General features: G+C 41.7%; 2 protein-coding genes across 6 annotated transcripts in view; both read left to right on the top strand.

The window, feature by feature from the left end:
• Positions 1–281: 281 nt before the first annotated feature.
• On the top strand, positions 282–3,174 carry LOC308294848 (guanylyl cyclase inhibitory protein; the record flags this gene model as incomplete). Its single annotated transcript, XM_080737734.1, has 5 exons — positions 282–352; positions 1,276–1,408; positions 1,620–1,769; positions 2,592–2,697; positions 3,050–3,174. The coding sequence occupies 5 exons, from the start codon at positions 282–284 to the stop codon at positions 3,172–3,174; spliced, it is 585 nt and encodes a 194-aa protein (XP_080593860.1).
• A 2,650-nt stretch (positions 3,175–5,824) lies between these two features.
• The window catches only part of ppfibp1b (PPFIA binding protein 1b), a 30,758-nt gene continuing 11,712 nt past the window's right edge, over positions 5,825–24,870 (top strand). For 2 of the 5 annotated variants that reach the window (XM_080736113.1, XM_080736110.1), the window contains exons 1-15: positions 5,825–5,964; positions 12,771–12,847; positions 13,836–14,041; positions 16,273–16,365; positions 16,488–16,601; positions 17,091–17,222; positions 18,640–18,732; positions 19,894–20,011; positions 20,368–20,412; positions 21,551–21,612; positions 21,724–21,808; positions 21,979–22,118; positions 22,831–22,949; positions 23,725–23,785; positions 24,311–24,500. In XM_080736113.1, coding sequence (XP_080592239.1) covers positions 12,784–12,847; positions 13,836–14,041; positions 16,273–16,365; positions 16,488–16,601; positions 17,091–17,222; positions 18,640–18,732; positions 19,894–20,011; positions 20,368–20,412; positions 21,551–21,612; positions 21,724–21,808; positions 21,979–22,118; positions 22,831–22,949; positions 23,725–23,785; positions 24,311–24,500 — 1,522 coding nt within the window. In that variant the 5' untranslated portion in view covers positions 5,825–5,964; positions 12,771–12,783. Of the gene's footprint in view, positions 5,965–11,321; positions 11,348–12,770; positions 12,848–13,835; positions 14,042–16,272; positions 16,366–16,487; positions 16,602–17,090; positions 17,223–18,639; positions 18,733–19,893; positions 20,012–20,367; positions 20,413–21,550; positions 21,613–21,723; positions 21,809–21,978; positions 22,119–22,830; positions 22,950–23,724; positions 23,786–24,310; positions 24,501–24,870 lie in introns of those variants that run through there. The other 3 variants (XM_080736112.1, XM_080736111.1, XM_080736114.1) reach the window with 3 other exon arrangements.

The raw sequence follows: 24,870 nt of genomic DNA, 5'->3' as shown, positions 1-24,870 counted from the left end.
TTCATTTGTCAAATGTGACATGGGTAAGTGTAATTAAGAAAGTGTAGCATAAGCTGGGATTTGTTGTGTGTGTGTGTGTGTGTGTGTGTGTGTGTGTGTGTGTGTGTGTGTGTGTGTGTGTGTGTGTGTGTGTGTGTGTGTGTGTGTGTGTGTGTGTGTATGGGTGTGTGTGTGTGTGTGTGTGTGTGTGTGTGTGTGTGTGTGTGTGTGTGTGTGTGTGTGTGTGTGTGTGGCATATAAAGTCAGCAGCAAGTGCAGAGACATTATTATGTAAAGAAATGATGGGGCAAGCAGCTGCTTTGCCTTGCAGGAGAGAGGAATCATATGTCACCAAACTCTATGAATGGTTTAGGTAAGATTTTTAATTTTATTTAGAATTCAACATTTTGTTCATTTCTTTTCTTTTCAAGACATTGAAGTGAAAGCCCTGTTATTATCAGGGTTTAGCTAATGCAGTTACTCTACAGCATGCAAAGTTGTTGCAACAGATGTATTGCATTTTGGAGGTTAGAATTGACTGGAGAATGGGGCAAGAAGATCCATGAAACAATATTATGATCCTTGGAACGGCTTCTAGATCTGTAGTGTAAAGGCCTCTCCATACTTCGACCGAAATGTTCGGTGAGTTGTGTTTTCCGACGTGCAAATTTCCAAACTCTCGTTCGGTCCAATGCTTTTCAGAAGGGACCTTTTGACCGAAAACAGCGGTATCGGTCGAAGTATGGAGAGGCCTTTAGACATATATGAATGCCTTTAACATGATGCATCAGATTTAAACAACAGTTATGGTTTACCAGGAATTTACCACATGTACCTGACATGTAACTGTTCAAATGACTATTTGGACATTTTAAACAAATGTACAAAATATTTGCTTATTAGATACATCTAAACCTTTCATAATTTATTTGACAGTTCAGAACTGTCAGTCCTGTCAAACGGATTACCTTGCACTGTTTTCCAGTGACTGATTCTTTCAGCCATAGAAAGTAGTAAACATTGCAAGCCAGATTGCATGTTCTGTGCTTAGGCAAAGTGGCTAGTGGGTATTTAGCCTAATTCTCTTGGCACTCCGCCACCAGGGCATAAACAAGGGTGTATAAGCTAATCACTAAAGGTCAAGTAAAGGATGACCTCAATTGACATCAGGTTAAAATACAATTATTTTCTCGTCTGGTACACAATTTGCTATTAAAGAAGAAAGCTTATTTAAAGAGGACACTCATTTAATTGTAGACCCTGTGTCTGTTGTTCTGTGGTCTCTTTCTGTGGTAGGAAGTTTATTAATGAATGTCCAAGTGGACTGATCACTCTGCATGAGTTCCGAAGGCATTTCTGCAATGGGACAGTGGGTAATGAGTCAGCTGAGTACGCAGAGCAGATATTCCGCACACTGGACAATAATGGGGTAAACCGTGCATATTCTTGGACTACTTTAATGTTATCAAAATGACAATTGTTTGCACCATTTACAGCACAATACCCAGCACAAAAACCAAGACATACTGAAATCATTACAATACACTCCATTCCAAATGTACAATACATTACTGAAATTAGAAAGAACGAATCAACACCATGCAAAGAAATCAAATTTTAATGAAGGTGGTTGTCTCCAGGATGGGGTGGTTGATTTCAGGGAGTATGTCATGGCCATCAGCATGCTGATTGAGGGCTCCTCTGTGGAGAAGCTGCGTTGGTCATTCAAGCTCTACGACAAAGACAGTGATGGAGCCATCACTCAGGAAGAAATGCTGGAAATCATGCAGGTTGGTAGGCTCAAAGTGTACAATTGTAACGATATAGTAATAATAATACGTTGTTTTTCTTTTGGTTCTGTAAGTATATTTTTACTACTTTACTAATACTTGTGCATGTTTAGTTTTATTCAAGTAAAGTTTTGAATGCAAGACTTTTGGCTTGTAACCAAGTATGTATACATTATTGCTACATTTAAACTGATATTACACTTGAAAAGTGCACCAACAGACATTAGATAAAGACAAGTGTAGTGCAAACAAGCCAAGCATGTCTCAATAGCTATTAATCTTGTTACCTAAATTAACAGTCAGTCAAGATATTTGTACATTTGTACTAAAATCTGATAAATTAACAATGTCACTGCACTCCCCTTGCACGTGAAGCTGAAGTGAAGTGAAAAGTTTCTCCAGAAGCCCTTGAACATGTAACACAGTCAATTATGTTACTTAACGATAGTTGTTTATACAGTAAGTATTACGCTTACATTCCATGTTGCACACTATGCACTATTGTAACTTTCACTAGCAAAAACGATTTTCCTCTAAGAAATAATTTAATTGATTAAACTGGTTAGTTTGATTAACTGTTCCATCCCTATTTCAGTGCCATTTTAAGATTCAAAACTGTCCAAAGTACTTAGTCAAGTCAATGTATTTATAAAGCACATTTAAAAACAACCAGGTTGACCAAAGTGCTGTACATCATGAGAAAACAAATACAAAGCAAAACAATAGAAACATTTGTAAACCTTTTAAAACCTTGTAAGTACACTTGGATGGCATTACAGGTGTTGCATATCTTAGTAAAACTTGATCTCATTTTGCTTGCAGGCTGTGTATAAGATGACCGTGGCGGCTGCTTTTACCAAGCTCAACCCACTTACAGCTGAAGAGTGCACTAACAGGATATTTATGAGGTTGGATAAAGACAAGAATGGTGAGGAAGTATTACAGTTATAGAATTTCTCAGTACATACAAACTAAGGAAAAGTCCTGTATTCAAGTTTGATAAAATTTATCAAACTATACTTACCAAAGTACCAAAGTAAAATAACTTCATTATTCAGTTATTATGCTATCTTGGTTACTTTGTAGTTCTTACTGGTTTTCTTGGCACTGACATATTGACACCCTACATATCTATTTACTTGTCCGCTTACCCTGCTATTGGTTGCCTGGAGTTCATACCATTTATTCTTAAAACTTTGTAAATTGCTCTGCAAAATACCATCTGCTAAATGCCTGAATTGTTATTGTAAATTGCCTTCCTTTCGATGCTTTGTGTCCAGCTGTTATCAGCTTAGAGGAGTTCATCGAGGGAGCTTTGGATGATGAATGGATCAGGGAGATGCTGGAATGTGACCCCAACACTGTTAAGGTAGAGAGGCCTCTGAAGAGGGACCCTGCTTTATAGGGACACACACGGGTAAACTGGAGTGGAGTATTCTGACAATGCCAGATAATGAATCAAGTTTGGACTGAAATGGTCAAGAATCAACCTGTCAGCGGGTTCCATGACAAAGTGTGTCATGGTTTGTGATCCAAATGAAAGTTTTATTTGGAACTCCCCAACCGGGGTCTGGGGGTCCCCCTCTTTAAACTTCTTAACAGATATATATTTTCCTGTGTTCTGTTGAATTTTGTGTGTTTGATACTTTTATCAGGCTTGCTTTACTAGCATGGGTACAATTTCATCCATTAAAACGCCAAATGTAGGTGTAAAGAAATGTATTTGGTGACTGAAGCAAACTAAAACACATCTTTAATATTGACCAGTCTTTACTTAAGTGAATATATCAGTCAGTTTAACATAGGTGAATTTGGGGAGTTTGATACCAAATCCAGGAGAAATTCAGGAGAAATGACAATTCAGGCACACCACAGGAGATGGGGTCAAAATTCAGGAGACTCCTGCCAGATTCAGGAGGGTTGGCAACCCTGGCCTTTATAACACTGAGTATACAAATGGAACCAAAATCTTTGAGTCAGAACCCCACTTTAAGAACCACTGCTGTGGCAAAACTGCCCTTTCTTTTATGTATTTCTTTTGTATGTACCATTCACAATTGTGGTCTTCTTTAGAGCAGTGCTGCTATTTTTCCGACCCAGTCGCCAGCACGAAACATCAACCTATTTGTCTGTGTCCGATACACTTTCATCCTAAGTAATAAACCATAATGTTATGAAATGTATAGTTGCATTTGTCTCTCTTGTTAGGCCTCCAAGCAATGAAACTGCTTGAACCCTGGCGTGTACTGTATCTGTCACATTATTCTTTCTTCTCCAGTAAAAGTAGGCCTATTTGGGTCTCAGAAAGCATAGAGCTACAGTTCCCAACTTTTACAGGTATATTGGTAATATCGCCCACTACACAGACAAACAAAACTATGCTGATTCTGAGGGTCCAGATGCCAGAAAGCCCAAGAATCAAGAGCCTTATTTCTCACTAATCATACAGGTACAACATGCTGGTGTGGCAAGGTCTGCAGGACTGTGCAAACAGTTTTCTCACTAACATTTTGAATGTTGTAAAATGTTTAAGTTTGAACAGATGGGTCTGAGTCTGACACACATGTGATGTCATCTTGTAAGAACGTGTGAAAAATTGTCTTCTCCATGACACACCCAGTAAAGTCACCTTCTGGGGATACAAAGGTCACTGGTTCAAGTTCCAGGGTGCCCTATTCAAACTTGCCAGACATGTGGCATGTTTTCAAATTCGGTCATTTTAATTTTACTTTACTATTATATTTATTTTGTGTTTAAAGTAAACTATGAATAATGATTTCATGAATCAATGTATGTGGTGTCTGTGCTGTTTTCTCTACAGTTTTGACAACTGTTGATTGTTTGTGTGATTTGATACCTCTTTAATCTTACAATAAACAGTGAATTATACAACTATTATGCCCATTATTCGTTTCCAAGTGTTACATTTGAGTGACAAAATCAATTACCAGAGGCAGACATTTTTTAATTAGGCTTTTAGGCCTAAATGGTGGCAAGTCTGTAGAGATGGTGTAATAGCTCATACAGACCACTTGGTGTCGTGCACTTCCCAGACACTGAAGAAAAGAATACACAAAGTGGAAATCCCATAGCCGGGAGGGTGAATGGGTCATGATGTAATTGGCTAGTAAAGTTAGTCGTCAGGCAACCGCTAGTTTTATTTATGCAAATTGTGTGTGTGTGTGTGTGTGTGTGTGTGTGTGTGTGTGTGTGTGTGTGTGTGTGTGTGTGTGTGTGTGTGTGTGTGTGTGTGTGTGTGTGTGTGTGTGTGTGTGTGTGCGTGTGTGCGTGTGTGTGTGGTTTACATGTTTTTCATACAAGTGGCGTAGATGGCTGTCTTCTATCTGAAAGATATCAAGGGGGAATGACTGTCATTGTTGTTGCTACTGTCCATTGAAGATGAAGAGTATAGAGTCAAAGATGTTTACAGCAGGGGTCTTCAACGTTTTGAGGCCAGGAACCCCCAAACTGATGGGGAGATGGAGCATTTATAAACATACTTATAGCCTATTAATTGAGAATATACTATCAATACTATCAATTTATCACTAACAATCTGTCAATTGCACAATAATCATGTATAGCCTACCATACAAGCTATTCAAAAGAGACAGAATCATGTTTTTTTTTATAAATAAAGACAAATTACATGTTTTCTTTCTTTTTTTAAAAAAAATAAAAAACGATATATAGGCCTAGGCCTATATAAAACCTATATATTTCTCCTCCAACAATTTCGGGGACCCCCTGCAGTATCGGACCCCCTAGGGGTCGCGGACCCCCTGTTGAAGACCCCTGGACTACATTATTCAATCAATGTAATGAATGATCAATTTGTAGTGCCCGGTTACTAATTTGAATGATCAATTTGTAGTGCCCGGTTACTAATTTACTCTGCGATCATCTCTTCAGGCTATGGGATGTAGACTGTGTGGCGGTGTGGTGGTTTTCCCAAAGCAGTGCAGTCTCTATGGGAGCAGGGCGGGATGTTCCACTGATGACGTCTCAACTTTCCAACTTCCCTGACTGTGTCAGTACAGTTGGACATGGCGTAGGGATGTGGACACGGCTCGTGGGAAGGCGTTCTAAAAGTTGGAGAAGTTTATGAAACAACGCAAGCTGTCCTGTGGGGTTTTGTGATTTTATTTGCAACGTTACGTTATAGTTTGGGATATTCTTTTGGACTAAAGTGTCGGTAAGTTATTTTACTTCAACTTCAGCATGGTTTCTATTTTCCTCCCACATTCGAGTGTACTAGTGTCGAAGCGAGGCTGCTGTGATTCACACAGTACGTTGTTCGTGGTGAATTACAACGTTGTACGTTATCATCACTCACACAGTTGGCAACACGTTAACTAACTGTTAAATATTTGCTTATACCATAAAGTCTGGAAAGTTAACTTTGCCACAACCCAGTTTGTGCCCTGGCATTTTGGTGCTCGCTCAGTACATTGCCTGAGGTCACGTCTTTTTACACCAAGTAACCATAGACCATAGACAAAGTAACAATAGGCTATAAGTCACTTTATATGCTTCTTTGAAGTGACATTGTCTGACTGTCCTGGTTTGACGTTAGATGTTGATAATAATAGATCGTGTCAGTTCAGACTGCAAAACAAGGTAAAGTTGCCCAGATTTGTTCTCTTTAGAATAGATATTTACGTTGTATTACTTGGTGCAACCGCTGTCGTCATCAGCCCCGCAGGGTATAGTTATCTGTGTGGATAAAAGAATAGATGATCCGTCCAACCACCCACCGGATGCTCTGCTGGCCAACAGCCACTGGAACAATGCAATGCTGCTCACCACGGGTTCCAGTTTAGATCACTGGTCCTCCAACTTTTCATGTCAAGGACCCCCAAACTGACACTTACTAACCCGCGGACCACTATCAGAAAAGATACGCCAGGGACCCCCATAAAAGAAGATTTGTACGGCTTTAGCAGTGATTCCCAACCATTTGAATTTCAAGGACCCCCAGTTTGACATGCATTTAAGGCTACCGACCCCCATGTAAAGGTATTTCTATCTCTGGGACCCCAATTTATATTGTAAAATCAATTTAATTTAAGTTAATTTAACTCTGAGACTGTACATTTGTTCATTTGGGTGTTTGTTCCTCACATTATTAACAAATCATGTTTCATGGGGCAGTTCCATCTGGCTCTTTTCCGGCTTAGACATTTTCAGTCTGATTAGCAAAATTCACCAAATCAGATTTAAATGAATCATTGAATCGCTCTGTTTGTGGTGTGTTGCTATTCTGTATACAGGCTCATAATGTAGTACACTGTAATACTGTACAAAGAAGAGGCATATTATGTCAGCTATTAGGGAAATTCCTGTAGCTTCCTATTCTCACAACATTAATTTCACATGCATTACTGTTTTGATGGAAACTGTCAAAGATAATTAACTGATTAGTATAACTAATATAATATAACTTGAGAATATTTGGTATTTACCATGTTATCGGAGGATTAGTGGACTTACAAATTGACAGGAATAAAGACTTGAGTCTGCGTTGTATCTCCAAGTTTATCCCAGTTTGTTTACGTACTAGGCCTATAGTCTTCTAGACCCACTACACAGATGCCTGTGTATTTCACATTTTTGACCACAAAACAGCCTATATATAGAGAGAAGGAATGTTCCTTGTGTGCTGTACCGCCAGTCTCCCTCTTCATGTACCTAGGGGAATATAAAATGTGTAATTACATATTTTGACCTTACACAGGTTTACAAATAGCTGCAGGTTATTTCAGAGCAGTGCTCCACGGGCGGCTAGTGAATGCCACGAATGTATCTGCTGCCAAGAGACAACAGGCTGACGTAACCCACTAACCCCACGGATTCACGTCGAGCTGCATCTTCACGTCGAGCTGCATCTTTAAACATGGACACACTTTAACAACTAATTCTACAGAGCTATTAGTGTTGGGGTTTTCTATTCTACTAGTTTCAAACACTTTGTTCATTTGGCATATGCCGATTCCTTCATTCCACACACAAAAAAACAACTTTGTAAACCTCTGTTTTCACCTGTTGTTAAATTGAATATGGATAGTTTTGGCACTCATGTTTGTTTACATTGAATTGTCTGGATGTCAACAATTCACTGGTGGTATTAAGAGAGGTATTTTTCTAGCATTCTATGCATAGTTAAGAAGTCATGACAGCAGCATTGTTATATTTTGCCATTCAAACTTTTCTCCAGTGTTCAAACTTTCCCCCAGTGTTCAGTATAAAACATGCCTTGTCTGTTAGTGGAATAGCATTACGTACCAAAGCCAGAATTAGATGGATCAAACAGGCTGACTGTTCTGTCTTGGAAACGATGCATGAAAGTAAAAAAGGATTATTTAGTCAAGACGTTAGATGGCTGAAAACATGGAATTATGAGCAAGAGAACGTCATTATGTGGTTAGACACGGATTCCAGCCCCCTGAATTGCTTTCCTTCACAGAAAGTATGTTGGAGTAGGAGCTAGATTCATTTTCACGTCGCCTCGATTAACACTATTACTGTCTTCTTTGGTGGAAGACAGTAGTGCAAACTGGGGTTTGTGCCAACCCAGCATTGTAAATTCCTCACTCCCAGTGCTGTTTACTGCCAATGCAACCCGTCTTTCAGTGTGGTTCTCCAAGCCCATGGAAACAGCGTAGTTGCATGGCTGCCATAAATGCTTCTTTTCTTCAGAGACAAGTGGCCCTGAAGCCAGCTTTTTTTTCCCACTCCCTTCGTGTGCCAGACAGAGCAGGGTTTTCTATCAGTCAGTTATGGGCAGAGGGAGGAACAAGAGTTTGTATGCCTGGAGTAGTCCAGCAGTCTTAAAGCTGGAGACCGGTCAGGATGGCAGGATGGGTTTCAGTGCCCCCCCCCCCCCCTGCCTCAAGGGTTTATAACTGATGGATTTGAAAAGCCATTAGGGAGTTGTGCTCTTCCCCATCGCCCTCACCACTCTCTACATGCCTCTGTGAGTTTTACGCCTGCTTTCTCTAAAGGGCAAGCCTGTTTTTTTTGAATGAGGATTTGGTTTTGTTGTGCTGGGGGGGTGGGGGCTTAAAAGAGTATCCGGGCAGGTGTTTATTCAAATGGCATTTTCTGTATTGTGGCAATGCATTCTCTAGCTGGCCATTCCTCTTTTCCCTCTTCACATGATCCTCTATTGAAATACCCGGGCAGATTGAACAATGACCCTCTCTCTTATGGCTGCTGTAAGTGGTGCGTATAGAAAGAGACACAATGGAGAATGATGCCTGCTTGAGTTCTCCTGTTGAGATCTCTTCTGTGATTGCAGCTTGTACCTGCCGCTGGTACAAAACAGGCCTGCAAGGCCAACTCTCCTGTTGTTGATATCCATGTTACCAAACAAATGCTGAAAATAGATTCACAAATAGATCCATTCACAGCCTCTTTTTATGTACAGTCCTGGCAGATGTTTTCTTTTTTACATTGAGGGAACTTTACTGCAGCAGCTTTGCGTGATACACATACAATGTATGTGTGTTGTTAGCAGGGCAAAGGGAGCTCACTCAGCTGGGTCTTTTGTCTGTTGTTGTTTATTCACAAGTTCCTAACACACCTCGGAGGCATGTCAAGATCAGAGACATGTAAACATAGCATTAAGAAATGTAATGTAGACATTCGACCACCATACCAACGCCATACTACCACAGTACATTAACCATGGCAAACAATCAGATAGTAATACAATAGCCATCACGTGTTCTGAGTCTGACACAGTTCCTACACTTTGTTGGTACTGCTGAGTGGACAAGTGGATAGCAGGTTTCTGAGAGGCAACATCTGGTCAGGGCACGTATCTGTTTGAAGTGTGTTTGCTGAATGCCATGTGTTAACCTTACCCCTATTTGACTTGACTATCTCTCTTGAGAGTTGTGCTGAATCAGGACTTTAAGGCAGGCCTGGGCTTGCAGGCTTTCCTTCTAGTTTGATCGTTGTACAAAATATACGGTATATAATATATAAGGTATATCTACCACTATTACTACTGTACTACTACTACTATATGGGCATGGCGATCGGATCGGCGGTTCTGGCTAAGTTAACCAGATCTCAAGATATGCCTATATACAGTATGGGCATACATCTCTGGGCATGGGCATATACATCTCTTAATTAAACATGTTTGAGATGTGTCTTATAAAGCTAGCTAGCTAGGCACTGTAATTGTGTACCCTTCTTTGAAAATATAATTTAGTCACCTGAAAGGTTTTAGTTTTAGTCTAATTTTAGTCAATCATTAGATTTTAGGCGACTAAATCTACAGTTGATTTAGTCAACTGACATGTATTTTGGCAGGCCTTGATGGCATCGTAATGAATGATTTTACACTTGGTTGTGTGCTGAAAATAGCAGATCTACAAGCTTGTAGATCTGCTATTTTCAACACGCAACACCTGAGAGCAACCAAACATAAAATGACTCTCTTCTCCACTCCGTTTAGTCTAGTTTTTATTTTGTTGACGAAATTGTCAATATATTTAGTCTTAGTTGTAGTAATCACAGCTTAGTTTTTATTTAGTTTTCGTCTGTGAAAAAAAAGCAGTCGACAAACATTTTTCGTCATAGTTTTAGTCAACAAAATCAACACTGGTCGGAGCTCATTCCACACAGTCCACATATAGCTTTGAGCAGCTTGTTTCCATTGGCTATCTGAATTTGTATGCCTTTACCCATGGAACAACTGTGCACACTGGTCCTCATCTTGTAGCATCCTGCTGTGAGCTGTGAGAACCCTGATGTTTTCGTGCTTACTTTCCAAATAATGGAGGGTCTGACCACAGGAATGCTGAAATGACAGTGCTAGCTAGGTGGGTGGTTGGTTTCCATAAAGATTTGAAAATGATGCCATGTTACCACTAGGGGTGCCACGGTTCAGTCAGCCCACGGTTCGGTTCGTATCTGGGTTTTTGGCTCACGGTATCGGTACGGTTTCGGTACAGTAAAAATCCAAAATGTTCAGTTAATTCCAAAGATGGGGTGCAATCATTTGTTTCCCAAAAAAAACATCATAATCAGTTATTATGATTATACTAGGAGGAAGATTTTCTCCAAAAAAGTGTACAGAAGGAGTTAAATTTATGTTTTTATGTGACTACACCCAAAAAAATAAAGACATTTGGTTCATTCGGTATGGGCTGTTCGGTTCGGTACAGGGCCATTCGGTTCGGTATACCGGTTCGGTTCAGTATTGTGGCACCCCTAGTTACCACAGTGTTGCACCCTCCCCAGGATGTGAGGTAGCTGATATTGAGTGTGTGTGTGTGTGTGTGTGTGTGTGTGTGTGTGTGTGTGTGTGTGTTTGTGTTTGTGTGTGTGTGTGACTGTGTGTGTGACTGTGTGTCACGTCGCACACGCGCACGAGCGGGCACATTTGTGCTTACTATGAATATACAACACAGTCTTTTGATTAGACTCTTAGAGAAAGGCATTGCTGTGTTGTTTGGGCTGATGTCCAGAGTTGGGACACTAAAATGGATCTTCACTCAACTCCCAACAGAGCATGCAGTGTGTCCTGTCTGCTGTTAGCCAACATTGTGCCAATACTTGAGGTAAATGGCCTAATTGATATTCCAAAATGTGTTGTCCAATGATCAAAGTCTGAAAGAGGACACCAGAGAATGCCTGAGCACAAACTGGGTTTGGCCAATATGTTGTCTTGTCAGATCTCATACACAGATTTTAAATGTGATTGTGTCTTGAATGGTTCGACTCATTTTACTCCATATTGTTTTTTTTTTAGCACATAGATTTTTTTATTCCATACACTACGGCAAAAAATATGAATGTGCATGCAGTTAAAATAAAAACGAGGCAGTTTTTGATGCCACTTTGCATATGTTATTTGCAGTTAGAATATCGATTTCACCTAGTTTTACAATCAATAGCAAGAGTCCAAGGATGCTATCTGACTTGACACTGCTTTTAGGCACAACCAACTACTAATGCTTGGCCGTGGTGGCCTAATTCTTGGGCGGAGAGCCTTTTTAAATGACAGGCTTATCAGTAACAATACTGCTCACTTATTTGTCAAAAGCTGCACAGCCTGCACTCAGCCGAAATGAGTTTCTGCTGCTCTGGGTAGCATTTTAAGAGTTATTCTTGAGCACACTGCTTAATCTGATTATGCAGGGTGTTCCTGTGTCACCGTGAAGAAAGCATATTAAGGAATGTCGGTCCCCTACTCACGTTCCTGCAATATGAGACATACTACAGTCAGACCATTCCTGATACCTACCGTATAAGCCATATGAGAGGAGACAATCAGACCATCACAAGTGATTCATTCTTCAGCAGTCTAAACTTTGATTATCAGTGCACCGGGCCGTCATGGTTTGAAGTCATAACAATCTTGGTGTTATTTCCTTTTTGTTGCATGACCTTGTTCTTCTTTGGGCCTTGATAGTGTACCCACAACAAGTTCAGCTAAATACAGGTGGCATGGTTTGTGCATGTTCAGTCAAAATAAACAGTGAGCTTTTTATAAATTCGGTGTCTCTGCCACAGTGTAGTATAGCCCTGCATTGGCGTTCTAACAGAGTAATGCGGATGAGTGGCAAACTTCTGGAATACAGTTACAGTATATTATAAAACATACTCTTCACGATTACATAATTGTAAAACAATAAAATAAGAATAAGAATGATTGCTTTGGATTAATTGTGTAGCCCTACCTATCATGTTGTTCAGTGATAGCTGAGTGGTTAGTGTCCATCCATACCCAGGACTCCGGAGGTCCCAGAGGTCGCAGGTACGATTCCCCGCTCCAGCTATCACTGCTCCCCTTCCCTCGCGCTCCTTGTGGGCAGCACTGGGTTCAGCTGGGTTAAGCTGAAAAACTGAATTTCCCTTGTGGGAGGATGTAGGTAAATTCTTGTTAGGGACAACTCGAGTTTGGGAAACATAAAATAAATATTTATATAGCAAAATGTCAGACTTGTGATTAATTTATTTCTTTGCCCTCTCCCATCCCAGGTGACTCATCAAGATGATGTCCGATGCCAGTGACATGTTGGCAGCTGCCCTGGAGCAGATGGATGGCATTATAGCAGGTAAAGGTTACTAAATGTTACCACCAAATGGACCACTTGATTGGATGAATTAACAATGAGGATATTACGGTGCAGATTTCAGCTGATGTTGTCAAATCTAAAAGTCTGTAATAAGTTTAGATTGTGTTGAAGCAAGTGCTACTAGAGTCTGCATCAACTGGACCCAGGGTAATGGTATTTGTCTGTGAATGTCTATCATAGACATGACATTTTAATCAGCCGTCAGATGACATCATGTCCCGAGGTCCACGTTTGGATAGGCTTTAGCATTTACTCTGTCCTCATTTAGGCTCTGTGGCTTGTGGCCATATGGCCAACTGACTCCCATTCTAAGCGCTGTGTTAAATTTGTAGGATTATTCACTTGTGTTCTGAGCTTGTAAATCTGCTATTTTCAGCGAAGAGAATTGTTATAGAGGAAAAGCTGTAGACCCCTTGGGGACACCAATCAACAAAGTATATAGGGACAGGGGTGCATACCATTAAGGCTCATTCCTTAGGCAGCCTGCCCGGTTTTAAATCCGACCTGAGACTCTTTGCTGCATGTCCTTCCCCATCTCTCTGTCTCTCTCATACTGTAACACTATCTGAAAAAAAAAACACTCTCACACACACACACACACACACACACACACACACACACACACACACACACACGCGCGCGCGCGCAAAACTAAACAAAACACAAAGTATAATGCTTTAATTGTTCTCAGGGGGTTTCCCAAGAGTATGATGAAGACATACGATATGATTTAAGATTCTGATTCTACCTAAAACCAAAAACACACCAGCTAGAATTCTTTATAGCTGTACCCCAGTGTAGTGGTTCACACACATTAACCACTTAATCCCTTCATCATATTATAGCTCACAATGTGTTGTGATGTTACCGTATGATGAAGTGGATCAATCCACTGTAGGCAGATATGTGCTTCCTAGCTGTCTCACTCTCATTCCTGTGCCTCACATGTTGTCCTTCTCACTGTCAGGTTCCAAGGCTCTGGACTACTCCAATGGCCTGTTTGACTGCCAGTCGCCCACCTCTCCCTTCATGGGGAGCCTACGGGCACTTCACCTTCTAGAGGACCTGAGGAGTGTTCTGGAGGTGATGGACACTGAGGAGAGAGAAGGTCTACGTTGCCAAATCCCAGACACCACCGCTGATAGCCTGGTTGAATGGCTGCAGGGCCACCTGGTGAGAAAAACAAACACTCACGCTGATAGAGGTTTAAACACATGCATGCCATGTGCTCGGATGCCAAAGTACCTGCCCACCACCACAGAGTGTAGGGGTTTGAATCCACCAGCCATGCAATTGGCTTTGTCGAACACAATGGGACCGTGTTCGGGGAGGGAAGCTGGGCGGCGAGGATGATATTTGTCAATGCACGTACTCCTTCAGGCTGGGGTCCTCCCGGTGGGTACACCTCGCTCACTGGCAGGTGAGCCAGTAGGATACAACAGCAGTGACAACACACACAAAACAATAAGAAAAACACATGCATTCTCAGGATATATCATTGGGATGAGATCAAGCAAGACAGCAGACTGCTGAACAGATCTGATAGCGTGGCTGGTTGATCTTGCGGTAACAATTTCGGACAAAGGCTATGTGTTGGGGAGGAATATTATTTATCGTTATGATGTTCTCTGTTAATTTAGCATAGAGTTTTAGCTGCCTTTTCCTGTTTGATAAAGTTTCAGCTTCAGACTATTGTTTTAGTTTGTCACATTACTGTTGTTTTCCTCTGTGTAATGTGTAAATATAGGGAGCTCGTGTTGCTGCGTGAGGATTTAGAGGACTTGTTCGCTCTTAAATGTAGAATTACTTTGCATGTGGTGGATTTCCCTTTTTTTGGTAACAACTTCCCCTGTTGGAACCTGTGAAATGGCATACCATACAGTATGCAGTGAATGTGATGTGACCTGAGGCCCTTTGCTGCATGTCCTTCCTCTTCTCTCTCTCCTGCCATTTCCTTTGTCTTTCCGCTATCAAATAAAGGCTTGAAAATGCCCCGCCCCCCCCCCCCCCCCCAAAAAAAAAAACATATATCCACGAGTTTCCAACGCCCCATAGTGCATTGCGCAGACGCTGTACCGAGCTTCCGTCGCCGCAGCCGAGTGTGATTTACAAGCTCACAATGGTTGCATCTGCGACGCGACGTGAGCTTGTATGTCTGCTGTTAAACCGTAAGTGTGGTCCAAACAGGTCCAAATAATCTCCAGTAAACTCCCGCGGAAACAGGTGGATATATACAACTTTCCAACATCCCATTGTGCATTGCGCAGAAGGCGAGCGGCATTTCCGGCGTGGCAGCCGTGTGTGATCTACAAGCTCATAAAGGTTGCATCTGCGACGCAACGTGAGCTTGTATGTTTGCTGTTAACCGAAAGTGTCCCGCAGATAATGCTACAGTAAAGTCTTGCGGAAACAGGTGGATATATATACATTGATTCTGCTGGCCCAGTACTTTGTCAATTTCAAAGACTACGGTCCCTAATGGCATAATTCTTGTCACTTTTAAGACCAGTTCAGATCTAAGACTTTTCTTACCATCCTTGCATGACTCACAATTTCCTTGCATAGAATTCTGGGCATAGTTTGCAACAACATGAGGATTAAAGGTGTTTGCCAGTGTTATGATGAGAAACATATTTGGCTTGTGGCAGACTAGCAGACTGTCTATTTTTGTCTTTTATTAGTGAAGAAAAGAAACTGTCCCTCTGTTGGATTGCAGTAAAGTTTTGCAAGCAGACAAGAGCGTTTGGTGAAATAAGTTTCTCTGTGATGATAGGGGAGAATGTGCTTGGAATGCAAACAAGCTTTAGCACATCTGGCTCGCTTCTCAATTTAGCCCACTCACAATACCACATTGCAACCCAACAAGTGCAGAAGAAGGGCATTGCCAAATGTTACATCCGAGTAGGCAACCATTTTGTTTGCTAAGCAAAAACATCACTACTATTATCTGCCGAGCGGCATGGGAATGAGAGACGAACCGCAGGTGTTGTCAATGTCACTGCAAGGGTGCTCTGAGAAACACACTCATGTAGTGGGAACCAGCATGCTGTCTGGGAGAACAATGGGCTGACTGCCAGGCAAATGCCAGAGTTTATGTGTAATGTGCACAGCACTCTGTAGTCTGTAGCAGGCTGCCTTTTCAGCCATGTACGGTGCTGCTGGTGGAGAATAAATCAGTCATAGCATCATGGGAAGGCTTTCATGTCGAAATACTATCAGGCAGTGAAACATTAAGGATCTGACTGTGATTTCTGGAGATGCCGCAGGAATTACTATTGACTGAAACATGCAGTATGGCACCTTTGCCACTAGTGAACTTTCCACTATCATGCCATAGCCCATCCAAGCAGGCTGTGGATCAATATTGTTTACAATTCCTTTATTCTTCTCTTTTCTCCCTGTAGTCCAATGGGCACCTCTCGCTGAGCGGAGGAGAACACCACTACCAGGAAAGACTCTCCCGACTAGAGAGTGATAAAGAATCACTGGTGCTTCAGGTACCCGTGGCGTGATTCTTCAGCAGTCCCCTATTTGTCTTTGAGACAAACACCTCATTTTACTATACATAAAAACTACATTTAACTTGGAAAGATAATAATGAGGTTTTGTTGCTGTGCAGGTGAGTGTCCTGACAGACCAGGTGGAGGCTCAGGGGGAGAAGATCAGGGACCTGGACATGTGTCTGGAGGAACACATGGAGAAACTCAATGCCACGGAGGAGATGCTGCAACAGGTAATGTACTGAGAAATCCTGTGTTCATTTTACACACAGGATCTTACTGTGTATGGTCATATTCAATCACTTTGGGACAAGCAAATGTGTTCACTTAGATACAGTAGATACCTTTATTATCCCAAGGGGGGAAATCAGTCGCCCATAGGCAGCATAGCAGTTTAATGTTGCCAAACTTACCTGGCTAAATATAATTGCGTAATTAAGACGTTATGGGCATAGTGAATTTAATTCATAAATTTCCATGTGACTATTTTCAGACTTTTCAAATCAATCTGTCAACTTAAACAAAACATAACAGCACAATAACATTTAGTGTGTTGGATCACTGCCTCAAGCATGTTTGAAGTCTGAATGCTTGGGAAAATGGTCGGCAGTAATGTCAAGTAGTCGTAGTCAATTGAGCTAAACATGCCAGACCACCGGTATGTTCCTTTGAGTACTAGGTTTGTATTTTTGAAACGCTGTACATTTTCTGCACCACTGCAGGAACTGATGTGCAGGACGGCCTTAGAGAACCAGAAGCTGGAGCTGATGTCTGAGGTGTCCAACCTGAAGCTGAAGCTCAATGCCATGGAGAAGGACAGAGTGGACTTTGATGACAGGTTCAGAGACAGTGAGGTATGCTGTGCTAAATCCTCAGGAATTTTCATTGTCTCTTTCCCCCGTTTCCCCCCTTTCCTTGCTAAACACACAGTCCCCCTCCCCCAACACACACACACACACACACACACACACACACACACACACACACACACACACACACACACACACACACACACACACACACACACACACACACACACTCAAAACACATTTTTTGGCCATGCACCTGTGTGGATGAGGGGAAGCCTTGTGCCTTCATGTGTTTCAAAGCAGCTGTGTGTTGAAAGAGAAAAGTGATTGTAGGATCTCAAGGAAATGTCAGCCTCTAGTGGGATAGTTAGTGTGTGTGTGTGTGTGTGTGTGTGTACGACTTCACTGTTTGTTTTGTAGGATGTGATGAACAGCTGTGGTGCATAACAATCCTGTGGCTTGTTTGTTTTCAATACTACGAGATTGGATTTTTAGCTAGAATTAACCATGACGAGTTTGAGTGGTTTCCATGCAAAAAAGAAAAGAGAACGGTAAAAAAAACGAGATGTCAAAGTCTCTTGTGTAGAGATTTCTGATGAAGCGTGCAGAGCACTTGGGCAGCTTTCAAACACATCATTGTTGTTGTAGCAACGCAGCCGTGTGTTCCAGTCCCCTGGAACAACGGGCTGCTGTCCGTGCCCCAGGGCACGCTGAACGACCCCCCTCCCCTCCCCTCCACATCCCTCCGCCCCCCACCAATCCACCAGCAGCTTCCCTTCATCTCATCTGATCTGTACAGCTGCTTTGGGAATTCTCGTCTCCGAGGAAAGCGGTCCTTCCAGAGGACACCATAATACTGTTTTTAAGTCACTGCCATTGCTACGACGTGGTTCTTCTTAGTTTATCATGGATGTTTGTTTAGTTATGGAAATTACTTAATTATAGAGCAGCTTTCAGATCCTCTGCACAACTCGACGTGTACCGTATAGGTTGTCACGGTTTGCTTAATTTACAAGCAAATAATGCTGATTTTATATCCATGCTCCTCTAGCTGCAATGTTGTGTTTAGTCCTCGGAGAATCCAAGGGGTTCACTTAATCAGTCTGATTCTAAATAAAAACATCCTCAATGAAATTAGATGAACATGGTGTGGTGCCGGTCAATGGTGAAGTGGTGAAGAAAGATGCAGAGAGTGGAAACACCCATGCCCTCTCTGGCCTGTTTGAATCACTTCTTCCTGTGCCTCCCTAATGCCTCATAAAAAGTGTAGATGGTAGACTTACAGACTGAGGAGAACTGCTATTGATTAAATAATCCATGCTGATGTGTAGTATTTTTACTGAATAGGTGTAGGCTGGCTATATATCACAGTAGCTCTCTGGTGTATTTTACGACAAATTCCTGTGCTGCATTTTGTCGTCCCAGACGTGTCTCTCTCTGATACAGCCTTTTCTGCTTTCAGGACCTGATTCTTGAAATAAATGAACTACGGTACAGACTGACGGAGATGGACAGTGAAAGATTACAGTATGAAAAGAAACTCAAATCTACAAAGGTGAGTTGTCATACAGTGGTTCATCATATTCCCAGATGTCATACAGTGCTCTCTAAATAAAATCACCATAGTCATAATGAAGATAGTATTAATTATTGCTTCCATTCAGTTCTAATTTCCTTTTTGTTGTACTGAAATGGTTCAGGAATGTGGTCTGTTTTTCTATTTTCTTTTTATTTCCCTCTTTGACTTGAGTCTCAGGTTTCCCTCTTTCTCGTGGTCGTCTCGTAACCATATCTTTATCTTTCACTAGTCACTATTTTCTATTTTCTCCATTATATCTCTATTTTCTCTCTCTTCCCTGCTGGTTGATCTTTCTACTGCTAGTCTGTAATGGCTAAGCTTTCTAGCTTGAAAATCAAAATGGGACAGATGCAGTATGAGAAACAGAGGAAGGAGCACAAACTCCAGGCTATGAAGGTTGGCTCCCCTCAGGTTTCTAGTTGTGGTTTGCTTGCCTTATTTTCTTTTTTGTTAGCTTGTCCACCTTGGCTCCTGTTTTTGTTCCCATTTTCTTTTTTCAAAGGAATGTTAAAAACTGGTGTGCAGTGTCTGTTTTTCGTTGTTGTTGTTTTTTTCTCCCTAGGAGGAAATATTAAATGTCACTTCTTTTTTAAATGTCATTTTTAAGAGAATCTGTCCATGTTTTATTTTGGGGTTGAGTAAAAAAAAAAAGCCCACTTCCTTTGAGCTCCATCCTTCAAACCACAGGTATGCTTTAATTTGGGGCTTTTCTGCCCTCTTTTGTCAAGAGTTCAGTTTAGTGTGTTTTGCTGTATCTCCTTTTTGTTTCACTTGTCCTACGGACGAAGAATTTATTTAGTCTTGTTTTGCCGTCTTCTTTTCCTTTTTTAATTTGAATGTCCCCCATGCTTGATCGCATCCCGGTCCCTTAACTGTGTATTGCATAATGGCTCTTGTACTCCTTGATACGTCAGCCCTCTCCCAGATATCAGCACTGACCCATCCCTGCCCTGGCCTACACCCATCCCAAACAGGGCATGGTGTGACCAGACCACGCGCTGCCACGTCAGCATCCGTCAAATGTTTGTGTTGTGGTTTGTTTGTAGTGGTGAATGATTGAGTGTGTGTGGGAGTGGGAGTGGGGTTTGGGGGTTGCTTGCATCGGGCTTGACGTTTTCTGTGTCCTGTGTTTAACAGGAGGAGCTGGCCATGCTGAGAAGGCAGCTGGAGGGCAGAGACGGAGAGTTGAGGAGGCTACAGGACGAGACGTGCTTCAAAGCCATAACCTCCAGTAGTACAGACGGCACAGACAGAGGTGGGCTCACCAGAGGTGTCTTTGCCTGAAGGAATAAGAGGGAAAAAAACAACCTCTGCACTTGCACTTGCACCAGTTGTTTAAAATGTATTTTCACGAAAGTAAATTAAAAGACTTAACCACTTGAACCCTAGTGTCCCTATTCTGGGGCAGAGAAAATAGCAGATCTAAGATAGACCCATGGGGGGCTCATGTCAATGCAGTACATAGGGTTTAAGTGGTTAAAGATAGTGAATGAATATTCTTGTGTTAATGATCAAAACATGCAGGCATGTTTATAGGTCAGACTGGTGGGCAATCCTCCAGAAACCTGCCACCAGTTTTTGGTTTCATCATAACTCCTCTGTCCTGTTTAGTCTCTCATCCAGATGAAACTCTTAAAAAGAGGCTGAAAGAGAAACGTAAGGGCGGTTTTAATGCCTCAGCCTGCGTTTATTGTTGCACCTCATCATCTCTCCCCTGTCTGCATGTTTGGGCATGAGCCACCTGAACCCCTGCTTGTCCATTATAACCCATTGGAGTGCTAATAGCTGACTGTCTACAGAGGCCCAGCGCTCCACCTCACTGTTGAAAACAGTGCCGCTGTTGAGCCTAATTTATACTTTGTCATACTTATTTTCAAGCTTGAAAATCTGTTATTTTTGGCAAGCGTCACTGTTGTGTGACCAAGTACAAATTAGGCATTATTAGGCAGCACTAATGAGACTGAATCCAAACAGAAAACTCTTATTTGCCATGTAAAATGTCTTCAATCTGAAAGATCAACAAGGAATGTTTGCTTTTTGGTTTTTCAAACTGAAAATTAAGAATGAATGGTTTTACTGTGTCATAAACTGTCTTGCTCCTCCCTGTCACCCGTGCAGGCTGTGCACCCCACCCTCACAATAATCACCTCCTGTACCCCTGAACAACTCTCCTTATACTCGCCTCTCATTTCTCTGAACGTTCCCTCCTTACAGCACCCAGTGTGTGCCATGCTAGCTAACCCTCAATGTTGTCCATGTAATAACATATTGTGAGAGCTATGAAAGCAGTCTGTGCTCTCTGCAACATACTTCAGGTTTTTCAAGATGGTAGAGCATTTTCATTTACTGCACGCTGACTGTTGCACAAAATTGGCCACTCTTGTCTTAAAAAGAGACTTAGTTGGAGAAAATGGAAGAAAGTTCCACTAAAATAGACGAGAGATAATTTAATGTTTTTAAATGGTCACTAAAGCTGAACAGTTGTTCCCCAGGCCAGGGTTGGACGTTGACTGTTTAATGATCATCTAAAGAGCTGTGCATGATAAAGTGAAAATGTTCTACTTAAATAAATAAAAATATCACATCAAGTCTTGCTCACACAAGCATAGCATTATCCAGTTAAATGTGTGTATGAGACTGAAGCTGGCATAAATGGCAAACATGTATTAGGTACACCAATATGTGTTCAGGCTCACTCCATCAGGGAGTTTCCAGATCTGCACATACAGTACACAGTTCACACTATGGAATGCTCTGTTCTATGTCTGAAATGCTGTTGTCTTCTCTTCACTAGACGTGGAAGTGCAGAGAATGAAAAAGGCAGTTGAATCGCTGATGGTAGCCAATGAGGAGAAGGTAAGTGACCCAGGTTATGTTTCCACGCTTTATTCACATTTAGTTCAGTGAACTGAATCTGCTCTGCTGCCAAGCAACCTCTCCACAAACCCATTGCCTCTTCATCCACAGGATCGCAAGATCGACGAGTTGAAGCAGTCGCTGCTGCGATACAAAAAGGTCCAGGAGATGGTGATGTCTGTGCAAGGAAAGAAAGGTTAAACTACTAAGGTTTTTGGTCACTGTCTCATTTGAGGCAGAGACTCCTTTGTGTATTCAAAGGATCAGTGTCTGATTGCTTTGTGTATTTAAACTGTCAGTGACCCGCATTGAGCATAGCCTCAAATTTCCCCTGTGGTTGAGTTTTCTTTTCTTATTCCATTCCAGAGAAAGCCAAAGATGGTGAGAGTGATGAGAGTCACGGTGACAGTCCCATCTCCATGTCGACGGTCAACCCTGTCGCGACGGAGACTGAAAAGCCTGACGTTGCTGGTGTTGAGGAAGTGAGAGAGAAGAGCCCAGATGAGGTATCACATGTGTAGCACATGATGCCACAGCATCAGACTTAGATGTAGTTGTCTATAGATGAAGAAACCTCAAAATAAAAAAATGAATAGAAATCGGATCAATCAATCCACAAATATAGCCAAGGACAACTATCACTGGCAAGAAACAAGAGAATCATGTGAAAAATCTGTGGTTCTAAAGATTTTCTTTTCAGTGCTTAGAATTTTCAAGTAAAAAAATAATTACAGGCGTCTAGGCAAAATCACCCTGTGTTCCAACATGATGTCCATAAAGCTCTCTATTGATCCAGATAGTGTTTTGGTGGTATCATTGATTGTCTTGGCTCACACACTGCCAGCTTTGCAAAAGACTTGTGACGTTTACAAGTGTTTCAGATTCTAAGGAGGAACGTGAGAGCGAATGCAATTTCTTTAATAGTCGGATTGCACTGCATGCTATGCTACGTTTCTGGAGAAAGTACTGGTATAAAATCAAAAAGGTGTTAAAGCAAATGTGTTAACTGAATCTCTATCTAATTAATGTAATGGTGCCGCGTGTCCATCTTCTATGATGTCAGGTGTTGACTGCTGTTTAATTGTGCCCCAAAGGCAATTTATCACTAAGTCGCTGTATAGCAGTTGACAAGGCGCAATGCAACGTTCTGGAGTTGTTACTAATATATTGGCTGTCCTCTTCCTGTCCTTCCTGTTTTTCACTCTGATCCTTGTTCAGTTGGACAGCCTCAGTGGAATGATTGATGTGCCCTCGCCCACTCCCAGCCCCTCTGCCAAGTCCAGCTCTGATACAGACGGGGTATCGGAACAGGTTCCAGCAGATCCATTGGAACAAAGGTTATTGTTTTTCTCCTTTTTAAAAGTAAAGAATAACCTTTCAAAATAAAAAAATATGTGGATGTAGACCATCCCTAGAGGCCATTTCCCACCTTTGTTCTCTGTCTGATCTTTATCTATTCTGACTCTCCGCTGTAGCCTGTCTAATGAAGACAAAACATAGAGATTACGTCTCGCAGACTTTTGCTCAAAGATGAATTGCCCTTTGCATTGAGTTGACCACGACAATCATTTGTATTAACACATTTAGGACTGAGGCCGATTCTAATAACGCTTTCTAAATCCTGACCTGAGTTTTCTGAAAAATAATATGTTGCTACAGTATATACTGTACATGGCAACAAGAACCCAATAATGGGTTCCCGTCTTGAAATGTGTAATTACAAAATGGGGTTCCCGTCCTAAATGGGTTCAAATCATGCACCCAAATCTGGTTAATGACAAATCTAATAAGACTGCTGATGGCAGTGGGACTTCTCATTCTTCTATTTATTATATATAAAGCACTGTACTGACTTTAGCTCACAGCTTGTCTATGTTGCAAGCAAACGCTTGTCCTGTCAGTCCCCTGCAGTCGTGCAGAGAGTGAGGAATTGTCCCCTGAGCCCCCTTTTATGTTCCATGCAACAATGAGTATGTGTGAAGGAGCGTGTCGTATCCTGTAGCCCTGGATCTCACCCACTCGCAACTTTCCCAGAGGCAATTTGGAGACTGACATATTGTCCTCCTGACTGAAGCGTGCATTGTGCTCAGTGGTGGTCTTTTGTCATTGCAGCACCCCAGACCCCACCAAGGCTGGCAGCCAGGACCACTTGGATAGCATCTCCAGTGAAAAGGTAAGATACTTTGTTCACAGTAAAATCCTTTTATTTAATAGTCATTGTATAAATTGACCCATAAGGGGTCAATTCAGAGTGGATCATCACAGAGATCAGATTTGCTGTATTGATCATACTTGTATGTATTTCCATTCTGAAAATGTCCACCTGTTACACATTAACTTCATACTTGGCATCTAAGTCCTGTTTTAGAAGATTGCAGATCTGTAAGATCACAAAGCGCCATGGTGCGGCGTGTTGTGAGCTTGTAGATAGGCTGTTTCTGGTGAGTGACATGATGCGCAACCAAGTATAAATCAGGCATAACACTGTTCTATTATGTCATTTTCAATGAGTCTGAGCTTGACCAGTAATGAAAGCAAGCTGTCCTTTAGTTCCACTAAAACATTCCATTTAACTCTAGGTATTCTTTTCATCTGTTCTTAGGCCCCACTGTCTTCAAAACTACTGTAGCTTCACTCTGAACGTGATGCTAGTTTCCTCATATCTGCTGTTTGTGAGCAATGTTTTCCTTTCTCTCAGAACAATAACAGTGAAGAGATCAGTAAGGTCAGTGATAAGCCACCCAAGGGTACATCTGCCACTTTGCCACCCTCAGTCTCTCAGCCTGCAGACGATGAAGCCTTTGGAACAAGAAAGGCCCGTTCATCCTTTGGGAAGGGCTTCTTCAAGATCCGAGGGGGCAAGAGGACAGCCAGCACCCCCAACCTCGGTAAGAAACTAGATAGCTTTGCAGTGACGATATTAACACTTATTGTGGCTGCATTGTGCTTTCTATTTCATATCTTATCTGTATCATCTTTAGCTTCTTTATGCTTAATCCTCATACATTGAGCAAATAGTTGCAAATCATTTATGTTTCTATACTGTTGCGTTCAGTGTAACGCATCATCATGAGCAAACATACCTGGCAATAAAAACTACTTGGAGAGACAAAAATGTCTTTATGTTTGAGATTATTTTACTTCGGATTTCACATGTTGTATTTTTTATTAATATTAAATATGTAGCAGCTTCCTAGGGCTTTTTCTTTTTCTCATGACCTCTCTTCTTTCACAGACAGCTTTTTTTATGTTTCCTCA

This window comes from Nannobrachium achirus, assembly GCF_963921795.1.
Source record: "Nannobrachium achirus genome assembly, chromosome: 11".
Classification (NCBI taxonomy): domain Eukaryota; kingdom Metazoa; phylum Chordata; class Actinopteri; order Myctophiformes; family Myctophidae; genus Nannobrachium; species Nannobrachium achirus.
The sequence above is the reverse complement of the archived record's forward strand: the minus strand, read 5'-3'. Positions and strand labels throughout refer to the sequence as shown.